At 39.5% G+C, this 13,759-nt stretch overlaps 2 protein-coding genes across 4 annotated transcripts in view; one reads left to right on the top strand and one right to left on the bottom strand.

The window, feature by feature from the left end:
* The first annotated feature begins 5 nt into the window (after window positions 1-5).
* Spcs1 (signal peptidase complex subunit 1) lies at window positions 6-1,602 on the top strand. Its single transcript, XM_004864380.4, has 4 exons — window positions 6-184; window positions 505-564; window positions 639-725; window positions 1,200-1,602. Exons 1-4 carry the CDS (start codon window positions 149-151, stop codon window positions 1,323-1,325), a joined length of 309 nt encoding a protein of 102 aa, XP_004864437.4. The 5' UTR covers window positions 6-148; the 3' UTR covers window positions 1,326-1,602.
* A 3,041-nt stretch (window positions 1,603-4,643) lies between these two features.
* Window positions 4,644-13,759, bottom strand: part of Nek4 (NIMA related kinase 4) — a 47,336-nt gene continuing 38,220 nt past the window's right edge. For all 3 annotated transcript variants that reach the window (XM_087182447.1, XM_004864378.3, XM_021244027.2), the window contains exon 15: window positions 4,644-7,130. In XM_087182447.1, coding sequence (XP_087038573.1) covers window positions 7,038-7,130 — 93 coding nt within the window. In that variant the 3' untranslated portion in view covers window positions 4,644-7,037. The remainder of the gene's footprint in view (window positions 7,131-13,759) is intronic.

Below are 13,759 nucleotides of genomic sequence, written 5' to 3'. Positions count from 1 at the left end.
CGGGCCTTCCCGAGACTTCCGCTTCCGGGGCCTCGTCCATCTCAGAGCTTCAGCCGGCCCACCCCGCAACGTTTGGTGTCAGATTCGGGCTGCTGCGGTCCCTCACTATTGGCTTCTGTTGCTCCGCTATCTGGTGCCTCCGTTAATCATGCTGGAACACTTGAGTTCGCTGCCCACACAGATGGTGAGAGTGCGGCCCGGGCATCCCTGCAGCCTCGAAGCCCTAGTCGGCACCGATCCGGTGCTGCGCGGTTTCCAACCCGGAGGGTTGCAGTCCACTCTGTTTTCCGAATTGTGCATCTTGGGTCCTCATCTCTTCTCCTGAAAAGACCCTCTTGACCATGCTCCGTTAGGGTGCCCACGCTCCCCCAGGAAACCCAGAATTTGCATTTTTTACCCGGATCCCTGGGGTAGCCCTGGTGTTGTGTGCCAAGGCTGTGAGTTGCGTACGCTGGACCCCTTGGTAGCAGGACCAACCCCTGTCTTGTTCTCCTTCACCTCTAGGATTACAAGGGCCAGAAATTGGCTGAACAGATGTTTCAGGGGATTATTCTTTTTTCTGCAGTAAGTATTAATTTTACATTTAATTTCTTTTCTTTTTGCTGCTCATCTTGACTAATACACTTTTTTGTTCCTAGATAGTTGGATTTATCTATGGGTACGTGGCCGAACAGTTCGGGTGGACTGTCTACATAGTTATGGCTGGATTTGCTTTTTCCTGTTTGGTAAGAAATCTGTGGGTGCTGGGGTGTTAGTGGCAAGATGGGTTTTCTGATTGGGTTGCTTTGGTCGGACCTGGTCCCTTCCGCCACCCCCCACCAGTGTTTCTCTTAACTATGTTGTATAAGTAGAATGTCAAATAGTGTCTCTTGGTGTAAACTGTATGAAAATGTAGTTTATTTTGTTGGTAGCTACTGCAGGCAGTAAGGTCAAAACTGGCAGGAATTTTTCCCAGTGCTCACATTGCCTCCACCCTTTTTTCAGGTTAAAGCCTTATGTTAAACAATAAGGCTTGTTCCCACCACCCTGTAGTATGTTGTCTTCGGAGTGACAGAACTTTCATAGGAGTATCAGTTTTTGTTGATGCTGTTGTTAACCTTTAGCCTAGGAGTCATTTGGTAACCAGGCATTATACATAATGGTCTTTTAAACCTTTAACAGCTATAATTGACATATTTCTTTTTGCTCTTCTGGTTTAGCTGACACTTCCTCCATGGCCCATCTATCGCCGACATCCCCTCAAATGGCTACCTGTTCAAGAATCAGGCGCAGAAGACAAGAAACCAGGGGACAGAAAAATTAAGAGGCATGCTAAAAATAATTGATTGGTGTTTTCATGGTTCAACACCTGCTTTTGTTTCCTGTGAGATGAGCTAAATTGCTTTCATACCCAAAACATGAGCTAAAAGCACCTATGCTCTTAAACAGCACAGCTATGTATAGACTTAATTCTTTACGTTTCATTTCCAACCCAGCTTTGACCTAAAAATATCTGAGACCCTGTCTTGGTAATCTTGTTCTAAAATGAAGAACAGAAAACACAAATGTGCAGTGTTTCTTTCAGGTATACATTAATAATGAATAAATGCCTCATAAAGATAATAGTTTATCAAAAGTTTTATAATTTATTATAGATCATTGAACTGTTTCAGTGTTTCAAAACAAAAAAAATTTAGTGCAAGTCTGGTCTAAAAGGTCTTTGTTGATTGTGGCCTTTTTTTTTTTTTTGAGACAGAGTCTCGCTATGGAGTTCTGGTTGGTCTTGAACCCAGTACGTAGCCCAGGCTCGCCTGGAACTCCCAGCAATCCTCCTGCCTCAGCCTTCCGAGTGCTGGGATTAGAAGAGTGCACGACCAAGCCCCACAGTTTTACAAGATTATTAGAAGTCAAAGTTAGGGGCCAGGAATTTAGCTCATTGGTGCTACCGCCTGCCTTGAAATTGCAAGGCCCTGAGTTTGATCCCCAGTACCAAAAAAAGAGTCAAAGTTAGAAGTTTGAGGTTTAAGGGGCTGGGGATGTAGCTCAGTGGACCTGTGCCTGCCTGACAAGTGCAAGGTCCTGAGTTCAATCCCTGGTTGTGGTGGGGCGGGGGGGGGGGCTCATGGCTCTAAAAACATAGTTTTTATTTTCTATAGCTGGAAGATAGCAAATACTTCTGAAAAAATTTACTGATACAAATTTGTGATAAGGTAAAAAATTTTGGTAGCGGTGATACAAGAGCTGTTGTTAAGTAGAAAACATTTAATCTGTGCTTCACTTAAAGGTAGACCAAAGTGAAAATCCATAAAGCTATAAATTTCTTTTGAAGTTTCTTCAGAGGACTGAAGAGAAAATCATTCTTAAAGGTCTTGTGTTAAGGTGGGAATAGGATTATTAAGTAGTGTTTATTTTATTTGGTACTGGGGATTGAACCTAGTACCTTTGCACTGAGCTACATCTCCAGGCCTTTTTCATTCTTTGAGACAGGGTCTTGCTGAATTGCTAAATTTCCCAGGCTGAGCTTGAATTTGAGATTCTCCTGCCTCAGCTTCCTAGAGTACTGGGATTACAAGCATATGCCAGCCCACATGCTCTACTTGATTTCTCAGTAGGAGAAGATGGGACTTTCAAACTGAATTTAAGGTAGCAACCAGGCATGATGACATGTCTCTAATCCCAACTACTTGTGTGGCTGTAGTTGAAACATAGGAGAAACACAAGCTCTAGCTCAGCCTGAGCAATTTAGCAAGATGCTGTCTCAAAACATGGAAATGTAGCTCACTGGTACACTTGCCTAACAAGTGTGAACTCTTTGGTTCAATCCCCAGGAAAGCAAAAAGCAAAACAAAAAAACCTTAATACAGCAAGTCTCTGGAAATTTTCAATTTTTTATTTTTTGGTACTGGGGATTGAACTGCGCTTGTGAGGCAGGCGTGGTGCCACTGAGCTAAAATCCCTGGCATAGGAAATTAATTTGGGGGGGGGGTACCGGGGATCAAACTCAGGTCCTTGCGCTTGTGCAGCAGGCAGCGAAACCACTGAGCTAAATCCCCGGCCCCGGAAATTAATTTTTCTAAAGGTAAGAAAGGGCCGGGGATTTAGCTCAGTGGTTTTGCTGTCTGCTGCCCAAATGTGAGGACCTGATTTCGATCCCCGGTACCAAAAAAAAAAAAAAAAAAAAGGTAAGAAAATTAAGATAGGCCAGGGATTTAGCTCAGTGGTTCCACTGCCTGCCTTGCAAGCACAAGGTACCAAGTTTGATTCCTGGTTAAATTAACATAGAAACAAGACCAATACAAATATTATATTAAATATAATAAATCTGATCAAAGAGAAACCCCCATGCTGGCTGGCACACGCCTATAATCCCAGCACTTTGGAAGGCTACATCAGAAAAACTGCAAGTTTGAGGCCAGCCTGGGCAATATAATGAAACCTTGCCTCAAAATTTAAAAAAAGAGGTAGTGGGCTGGGGATTTAGCTCAGTGGTCTTGCTGCCTGCTGCGCAAGCGCAAGGACCTGAGTTCGATCTCTGGTACCAAAAAAAAATAAAAAATAAAAAAAGAGGTAGAGTGCTTGCTTGGCTAGCATGTATGAGGCCCTGGGTTCAATCCCCAGTACTACAAAAAAAAAAAAAAATTAAAAAATTCCAAGGGATGAAAGCACAAGGATAATATAGGGCTGGGGATGTAGCTCAGTGGCACCATGCCTGCCTGGCAAGTGCAAGGTCCTGAGTTCGATTCCCAATACCAGAAAAAATATAGGGCAAATACAAGTGGAAAGGTGGAGTAACAATTTAAAAAGTCAGACACTTGATATCAGAAATTATTAGGTGGAGCTAAGAGGATATTACATAGCTGGTAAAATGTTACTTATGAATCATTATGCATTGAATAAGAACTGTATAAAACAGATGTTACATGTATAAGAGTATGGCAAGAGCTGCGCGTGGTGGCACATGCTTGTAATCCCAGCACTCTGGAGCTACAGCAGGTGGATCATAAATTTATGCCCAGCCTGGGCAACTTAGCAAGATTTTGTCTCAAAAAGAGATGGAGAGGACCAGGGATTTAGCTCAGTGGCACCATGCCTGCTTCACAAGCGCAAGGTCCTGAGTTCGATCCCTGGTACCGGAAAAAAAAGAGAGATGGAGATATAGTGTAGTGCAAAAGGCCCTGTGTTCAGTCCCCAGTACTGCAAAAAAAAAAAAAAAGTTTGGCAAAATTACAATCTTGATAAACAGGCCAGCACTTTTACCTTTCAGAATTTGGCAGAGCAAATAGTGTCTAGATAGGAAAACTTTTGCACTTGTTCCCTCTCCCTGGAATACCTTCCCTCAGATACACAGCTTGCTCCCTCCTCTCACTGAAGTCTCTACCCAGATGTCACTATAGTTGAGTTTCCCTACTGCCCTAATGAAATACAGCAGTATGCCTGCTAGGTCTCATGGCATTTAATATATCTCACGGTTTTTACTTTTTTGTTATTTGTTCTTACTACATTAGCTCAGTGGAAACAGAGACTTCCTTTTGCTCACTGAAATTAACACTTCAGTTCTTTGATCAGATTAGCCACAATTCAAGAGTTCAATAGCTATGTTTGACTAATGGCTACCACATTGGACAATGTAAACAACATTTCCGTCATCATGTATCAATCAGGTCTTATACAAAAACTGAGTAATATTTAATGAATGAGTGATTTTTGTATAACAGAATTGACTTCTTTTTCTTTTTTTTTTTTTGGTACCGGGGATTGAACTCGGGTTCTTGTGCTTGCTAGGCAGGTGGCAGAACCACTGAGCTAAATCCCCAGCCCCCAGAATTCACTTTTATTGAATGCCCACAGGGCCATTCCAACAATGAATCATGTACTAAGCAAGAGGAGGAAAAAACCTCCAAGTAGTGGTGGTGCAGGTCATGCTCAGTAACAACACTGCAGAGTAGCTAGGGTATGGGCATGGAACTTTCTTGGCTTTCTAAATCTATGGAAATTAAGAAACACTTTTAAGAGAGAAAATCAGAATGACTGACTTTTTAGAAACTAATGTCAAAAGGTATCAGTCTGTGAAATGTAGTCAATGATATAGTCACAAGAAAATTTAGTCTTGAAAGAATGTTTTAAAATTAAGATAAGAGGGCCAGGGATTTAGCTCAGTGGTTTTGCTGCCTGCCTTGCAAGCGCAAGGACCTGAGTTCAATCCCCGGTACCAAAAACAAAACAACAAAAAAGCTGATGTAGTGATGCACACCAAAAAATAAAAATAAATAAATAAAATTAAGATAAAAAATTAAGCATTCAAGAAAAAAAGAACCACAAAATAACCAAAGAACAGTAGGATGAAAACTGTGCTATAGGGCATAGGAATAAAAAATTAAGGAGAATATTCTTCTGATTCTAAGAAAATAATTTATACTGCTTTATACCAATAAATGAAAAAACTTAAGTAAAACCAGCTGGTATGGTGATACATGACTATAATCCTAGCATTCTGGCTGAGGCAGGGCGAATCACAAGTTGGCCCCCACCTGGACAACTTTGTAACATAATGAGACCCTGAGTCAAAATAAAGGGCTGGAGATGTAGCTCAGTGTGAAGGGCTTGGGTTCAAACCCCACAACTGCCAAAAAAGGAAGAAAAAAAGATGTAAGTAAAAACAGTGACTATCCAGAGATATGCAAGCGGTAAACAGCTCAAGAAGATTGACAGGCTGCCAAAGATGCGCCCCGAAGTGGGCTCTGGGACTAGATGGTTTTACAAGTTCAGTTCTAGTAAACCTTCAGAGTCAAAATGAGAAGTCTCAGAAACTAGACTGTGAGCACTGTTAAGGGCTGGAAGTCCTGTTTTATTTACTCTATCCTTAGTTCCTGATATAGCACCTGGCACATAGTAAAAATTAAATATTAATTTAAGTGACTAAAAGAATATTTCCTTAGAACATTTCATTTTATGTATAGTTTTCAAAGAAAACTTATAGAAACAACTTTATAGAAACTTTAAAGAAAACTTTATAGAAACAAAACATCTGGGGCCGGGGATTTAGCTCAGTGGTTCCACCACCTGCCTCACAAGTGCAAGGTCCCAAGTTCAATCCCCGGTACCAAAAAAAAAAAAAACATCTGGAGAAGTAGTCATTTTTAGAATTCCTTCAGTACATAAGTGAAATATTACTAACCAAGACTTGCATTTTATTCTATAAAAACTTTTCCTAAATAAGAATTATTTCTTTAATTAAACTAATAAAATATGTGATACAAACTCTTTTAGGGAACAACACTATCATGATGAACATGAAGACAAATTTCATGAGACAAATATTACATATATCCAGTATAACTAAAAGGATCTGGGTTCTACTTACAAATTGCTTCACTGGAAAAGGAATTAGTGTTTGAGTTGTTTTTGCTGATGGGAAAATGAATCTAACAAAACTAATAATGGAAAAACATGATACAAAACCAAAATACTTTAACTTCAATTCCTATATACCCTAAATGAGGTACATATTAAATGAAAACAAAATATTGAAAGCCCATCAATGTGTAAAAAAAAGGAATCATTTGCCCGTATACCACACAGAAGCTCATATTCTTTAAATCTTTCCAGAATAATGAATTAACTTTTTTTTATGAATTAACTTTTAAAAATATTAACTACTCCTGAAGGTTGGCAGAAAACATCACTACACATACTATGTCTTTATTTCTCCTGTAGCCTTTATCACTGTAGTACATATAAAAGTTCCAACCCAGTGCTTTATGGCCCTGCTTTCAAGGTAATATCTTAAAAAAATAAAGCTCTAGATATAAAGTTGATGCTTTAAGGCTCAGAAACCAGTGACCAAACAAATGTAACATTTTTCCTCATAAAGAGAATATGAAACCCAAAGATTTTTTCTTTTGTGAACTAGGCTCATATTACTCTGTTCTGTCTAATTTTTTCAAGTATGAAAACTCCAGAGAGACATATAAAAGGATGGTGAATGGCCTCTAAACAACTCTTCCATGGTTTGTTTTTTAAGCCAAAAACCTTTGAAAATAGGTCTAGTTCTAACAAATTCAAAAATTCACATGTTCTTCAAAAAATTTCAACTGGCGAGCTTTCACACTGTAAGCTGTGTATTTGTCACCCATGTGCTCCCGTAAACGTACCTATTTGGGAAAACAGAAAGAAAATCAGTATGTAGTAGAAAAACATTTCTGCAATCTTAGAAGCTTTCTGCAGTATGATACTGAAGGTGTAAACCATATGGGAAAAATACTAGTATTTACATAACAATTTAAAACTTCAAGCTTTAAAAAAAGTAAGTATAAAACAGCAAACACAATAAACCAGGAAAAATACTTGCAACATTTATGCCAAGAGAGTAAAGGCATTAATATATAAGGAGTTCTTGAAATCCAACATTAGAATACTAGAATTAATAAAATCCCATAGATAGTCCTGCAACATTTATAAAACAGTAATACAGTTAGCCAATACATAAAATTCAACCTAACTAGTAACCAAAAAAGTACTGTGCTGGGCATGGTGGCACAGGCCTGTAATCCCAGCACTCTGGAGGCTGAGACAGAAGGATCAAAAGTTCAAGCCCAGCTTGAGTAACTTAGTGATTTGCCAAGACCCCTCTCTCAAAAAAGGTGAAGATGGAACTCAGTGCAAAGACTCTAGGTTCAATCCTCAGTACTGAGGAAAAATGAAAAGCTATGTGACATTCAGCACATATGTGTTCTCAAACAAGCGTCATCGCCTTTTGATACAGTGTACTGAGCACATATCACTTGGGTGGGGCCCCTGACATATGCATAACCTGGATCTATTCAAGAGAAAATGGAAAAACTAGACCAAGGGACATTTTATAAAAATGCATGGCCTATTCATGTCAAAAATATCAAAATCGTGAGGGGGGCTGGGGATTTAGCTCAGTGGTGCTCCCCCCGCCTCACAAGCGCAAGGTCCTGAGTCCGATCCCCAGTACCAAAAAAACCATGAGGAACTGTTCTGGATTAAATGAGATGTAACTAAATATAAAATATAATCCTGGTTGGTTCCATGATGCACATGACAGCATGAAGAGCTCTGCAGACCCCTCTTCAATGAAACCGTTGAGAATTATTTTAAGAACCAACCATTTCAAGTATATAAAAGGCCTTGGAGGCACACAGCATATGAAGAAACATTAAATGCTACTAAAACCTCTAAGAATAGTGAGAGTCATTGTTACGTGAAAAAAGACCAAGTGCCATCCTGGAGCTCAGTGAAACAAAAACTATTACAGAATGGTGAAGGCTGGGGATTTAGCTCAGTGATCCCATCACCTGCCTTGCAAGCACAAGGTCCTGAGTTCGATCCCTGGTACCAAAAATAAAAGAAAAATGGGGCTGGGGATGTAGCTCAGTGGCACCGTGCCTGCCTGGCAAGCACAAAGTCCTGAGTTTGGTCTCTGGTTCCAGAAAAAAAAAAAAAAAGTCTGCAGAATGGTGAAGCCAAGAATGCAGCCTTTGTTAGCCAGCAGCTTCTAGTTGAAAGGCTTCTGGGAAGGGCTGGCCATTAGTGTATTACCTGCTGCATGCAGGCTGAGGCTAAATTTCTGGAGACTACAGTGAAGAAGTAGGAATTCCCTTCCTCCACCCGGGCTATAGAGACCTGGGGGACAGAAGCTCTACCCTGGCTGTGGCAGTGCTGAAAATAAAAGGCTCCAATTCTTAACTATAGACCACAAAGTGAAGAGTCCCCACTAGGCAAAGCATACCAAGACCAGAGGCTGCTATCCCCACCTTCTGCTCAGGTTTATTTTTCTTTTCTTTTTTAGAAAAGAAAATACAGGTCTTGCTGTGTTGCCCAAGCTGGCCTCAGACTCCTGGGTTCAAGTGATCCTCCTCAGTAGCTAGGACAAGCGTGGACTACCCATGCCTGGCCTAGAGTGCTCAGTGTCTAAAGTGGAGGCATTACTCACAAGCATGTCATTGTCCCCACCCCTACCTCCAGAGCCATCTCAGACTCTAGGGATAGAAGCAGGTCATAAATCAGAATACCAACTCTTCCAAAATGAACTGACTTTCTTTGGAGCAGACCATAGAGAATCCAACCTGAGTGCTCTCAAAAAAGGAGCAGAAGTAATGGTGAAAGGCAACTAGGGAGCATTTAACAGATTCCCTGGCGTCCAGGCTGCGCAATAGTTTGGGCTAGTTTACTAGAGAAAACCAAGAGCCTGGGAGGAGGCCCCTGGAGTCAGAAAAACAAAATTTCAAACACTGATCTTATGAACAATCATGTCAAAAGAGCCAACATTTACTTCTCTGTAATCCTAGCACTCTGGGAGGCTGAGGCAAAAAGACTGCAAGTTTGAGCCCAGCCTGGGCAACTTAGTGACTTGGAAAGACTGTCTAAAAAACTATAAAGCGGGAAGGGGACGTAGCTCAGTGAGAAGGCCTTGGGTTCAATTCCTAGTACAGAAAAACAAAATGACTATTATCAGTCTGTGGGAAAATGTATACCCTAGGGGACTGTTGAAATCAACAAGACAATCTATAGGAGATGAAAGAATGTTAGAAGCTGAGTAGCCCGAGAAAAGATGAGAGGCCTGCCAAACCCAGTCACTCCACTGGCATTCCCTGGCTCCACTCACTGAGGGGCAACATTAGGGACTTAATGCTACACCAAGAGGAATGAGGAGGGAGACTGAATTCACTAAAATAATCCAGCCAGAACTAAACAAATAAGCAAATAAATGTAATACCCCCCGGGGGGCAGTATCCAGAGTTCCAATGATATATTATCTGAAAATGTCCAATTTCCAAAAAAGTTATCAGACATGCAAAGAAAGAGAACAGCATATACATGGGGGGGGGGGCGCGAAACAAGCAACAGGGCCGGGGATTTACCTTAGTGGTTTCGCCACCTGCTGTGCAAGTGCAAGGACCCGAGTTTGATCCCCGGTACCAAAAAAAACACAAAAAACCAAAAAAACAAGCAACAGGAAGTGCCTAAGAGCAACCAGAAGTTAGGTTTAACAAACACTTCAGAGTCACCATTAGAAATACATTTCAAATGCTGGTTATGGTGGGGTACACCTGTAATCCCACTTACTTGGGAGGCTGAGGCAGGAGGATCAAGAGTTCAAAGACAGCCTGAATAACATAGTAGGACCCTGTCTCAAACAAACAACAGAAAATATATTCAAAGAACTAAAAGAAATCCTAAAGAACTAAAGGAAGGTATGATGACAATGTTATATCAAATTCAGAATATCAACAAATAGAAATTATAAAAATACCAAAATGGAAATTCTAAAGTTGAAAAATATAACTGATATGAAAAATTCACAAGAGGGTTTTAACAGTAGATTTAAATGTCAGAAGAATTAGCAAACTTGGGACAGATCAAAATAGATTATGCCATCCAAAGAAAAGAGAAAATGAATACATCCCGAGAAACATTTAGGATACCATTAACTGTACAAATTGAGCACAGAAGCACATCAGAAGGCACAGAATAAAGTGCAGAAAATTTTTCAAAGAAATAATGCCTAGGGCCAGGGATTTAGCTCAGTGGTTTCACCACCTGCTGCACAAGTGCAAGGACCCGAGTTCCATCCCCGGTACCAAAAAAAAAAAAAAAAGAAAGAAAGAATGCCTAAAAACTTCCCAAGTTTATCAGAAAACAATCCACATCTAGAAAGCTAATTGAAATCCAAGTAGGATAAACCCCAAGAATTTCATAGATACATTAAAGTAAAAATGATAAAAGACTAACAAGGAGAAATTCTTTTATGCAACAGGAGAAGAATAACTCCTCAGAAACAAGGGAAACCCAGTAACATTAACAGCTAACTTATAAGCAACAGAGGCTGGAGACAACAGGGTAACATAGACACACTGCTTAATGAAGAAGCTGACAACCAAGAATCCAGCCACACTGTCTTTCAAAAATGAAGATGAAGGGCTGGGGATTTAGCTCAGTGGTTCCGGCGCTGGCTTTGCAAGCGCAAGGTCCCAAGTTCAATCCCCGGTACCAAAAAAAAAAGAAGATGACATAAATTCCCAGATAAACAAAAGCAGAGAAAATGAGGTTGGCAGACTTGCCTCACAAGAGATACTAAAGGTAGAAAGACCCTGTCTCAAACAAACAGAGCTGGGGATAAAGCTTAATGGTAGAGTACCCCTGGGTTCAACCCCAAGTACTCCCCCAGAAAAAGGAGAAATCAAGAAAATTAAAATATCCCAGACAAAAAAACCGAGGGACTTCATTACCATTAGATTTGCCTTCTAAGAAATGTTTAAAGGGAATTCTTCAGGTTGAAATGAAAAGACACTTGACAGTACTTCTAAGCTTTATGAGCATCTCCAAAATAATTAAACTTATAAAAGCAGAGTAGCGTGGTTGATTACAGAGGGCTGCATGGTGTGGGGAATGGGAAATGTTGGTCACAGGGTACAAACTTTCAGTTAGACAGGAGGATTAAGTTTTTTGAAATCTATCACATGGCATGATGACTATAGTTAATAATAATTTTGTACATTTTGAAATTGCTAAGAGTAAATTTGAAATGTTCTCATCACAAAAAAGAAGTGACAGTTATATTAGTTTGATTTAATTATTACACGATGGATACATATAACATGACACTGTACCCCATGACTATGTACAATTATAATTTGTCCATTAAAAATAAAAAATTTTATTTTTTTCCGTTTTTATTTTTTATTAGTAAATATTTTCATTATATAATGATTACATTCTTTGTAGGGAGTTGATATACTTACACAACACATCTTAATTCTTTTTTCATCTCCTTTCCCTCCCCTCCCTCCACCTTTTGGTGTCCCTCGCATTTGCAAAAGATCTATCTCCCTTACTACCTATTGTCTATCTTTTCTTTTGCTCTTTATTTATATTTTGGGTTTCTCATATAAGAGAAACCATGTGATATTTAAGCTATATTTTCCTACAAATGATTTATTTCTCTTTTATGTCAGAGTAGTAATCGACTTTGTAGAAATACATTTTCTTTATCCATTCATCTGTTGGTGGACATATAAGCCACTTGCAAGATTTAGCTATTATGCGTTCTGCTGCTATAAACGAGTATGTACGTATCACTGTAATATGATGTCTTTAACTCTTTCAGGAAGATACCTAGAAGGGGTATAGCTGGATGGACTGTAGTTTCTATTCTGAGTTTTTGAGGAATCTCCATACTGATTTCCATAGTGGTTATACTAGTTTATAGCCCTACCAACAATATAGAAGGGTTCCTTTTTGCCCACAGCCTTATCAGCATTTGTTATTATTTGATTTCTTGATGATATCCATTCTTACTGGAGTAAAGTGGAATCTCAGTGTTGTTTTAATTTGCATTTCTCTAGTGGCCAGAGATTTTTTTAAAGCAAATTTTAAAAAGAAATAAATATTTTTGGTAAAGGTAAATATATGGGCAATTATAAAAGCTAGTATTAGTATAACAATGATTTGTAATTTCACTTTTTTTGCTATATGATTTAAGAAACTAATATATTAAAAATCACTAGTCTATGGTGCACACCTATAATCCCAGCAATCAGGAGGCTGAGGCAGGAGGATGGCTTCGAGTCTAGGTTATATAGCGAGTTCAAGGCCAGTCTGAACTACATAGTGAGACTCTGTCTCAAAACAAAACAAAACAAAATCATTAGTCTAAAAGCTAGCATTATTGTAACTTTGGTTTGTAATTCCACATTGTTTTCTACATAATTTATAAGACTAATGCATTTTTAAAAACCAATTCTTGGATTATAAGGTGTGATTAACCACATAACAGCTTACCCCAAGTGTCACTGAGGCAGTGCGTTGGTTTGCATACTATCTCAAGTGTTGCTCAGGCAGGTGTTATTTCAACCAGTAGATTCTTGTTTGCACGAGATACACTCATATGTCTGTTTTGGGGGTTTTTTGGTACTGGGGATCGAACTCAGGTCCTTGCGCTTGCAGGGCAAGCAGCAGCACCACTGAGCTAAATCCCTGGCCCTATGTCTGTTTTATATTGACTATTGTTTGCATAATTTTTTTATTTAGAACATTGTATTCACCTTTGATGTTTCTTTCTTTTTTGAAACAGGGTCTTGCTTTGTAGTTGAAGCTGTTGAGTCTGCTCTTAAACTCACTGTGTAGCCAGGCTGGTCTCCAACTCTCAGAGATTCTTCTCTGCCTCAGCCTCCCAAGTGCTGGGATTACATGCATGCACCACAATGGTGAGCTCTTGATGTTTATTTCTAGTGAAATCTTTTTTTTTGGTACCAGGGATCAAACTTGGGACCTTGCACTTGGGAGGCAGGCAGCCGGTGGCACCACTGCACTAAATCCCTGGCCCTCTAGTGAAATCTAATAATAAGTTCTGGTTGTTTTCTTTTACTAATTCATATTTATTTGTGAAAAATAACCTACAATTTTGTGCTATAATCTGTAAAAAGTCTTAATGAAAGTATATTAGATATAACTTTTCTACTTCTCCACAACTCAGTGATGTTCTTTTTTTTTTTTCCAGTACCGGGGATTGAACTCGGGTCCTTGTGCTTGCGCAGCAGGCGGCGAAACCACTGAGCTAAATCCCCAGCCTCAGTGATGTTCTTGTACAATACAAAACAGACACATTTGGGACACTGAGACTGAATAGGAAGGCAGTGCCAAAAGATCTGCCAAAGAAAAACCTGAAAAGGGGAGAAATATTAGCATATCATAGAGGAAAAGTCTATGTTATGAAATGAAAAGACAATTCCTTGTCAACTATTCATAATACAGAAAT

Source organism: Heterocephalus glaber, unplaced genomic scaffold (genome assembly GCF_053883595.1).
Source record: "Heterocephalus glaber isolate CG9 unplaced genomic scaffold, H.glaber_assembly_v1.0 deba00001472, whole genome shotgun sequence".
Lineage (NCBI taxonomy): Eukaryota > Metazoa > Chordata > Mammalia > Rodentia > Bathyergidae > Heterocephalus > Heterocephalus glaber.
The sequence above is the reverse complement of the archived record's forward strand: the minus strand, read 5'-3'. Positions and strand labels throughout refer to the sequence as shown.

Coding starts and splice junctions, on each gene's coding strand:
- Spcs1 (XM_004864380.4), top strand. CDS start 149: ATGCTGGAACACTTGAGTTCGCTGCCCACACAGATG. Junction 565..638: donor GGATTATTCTTTTTTCTGCA/GTAAGTATTAAT, acceptor TTTTGTTCCTAG/ATAGTTGGATTTATCTATGG. Junction 726..1,199: donor GATTTGCTTTTTCCTGTTTG/GTAAGAAATCTG, acceptor CTTCTGGTTTAG/CTGACACTTCCTCCATGGCC.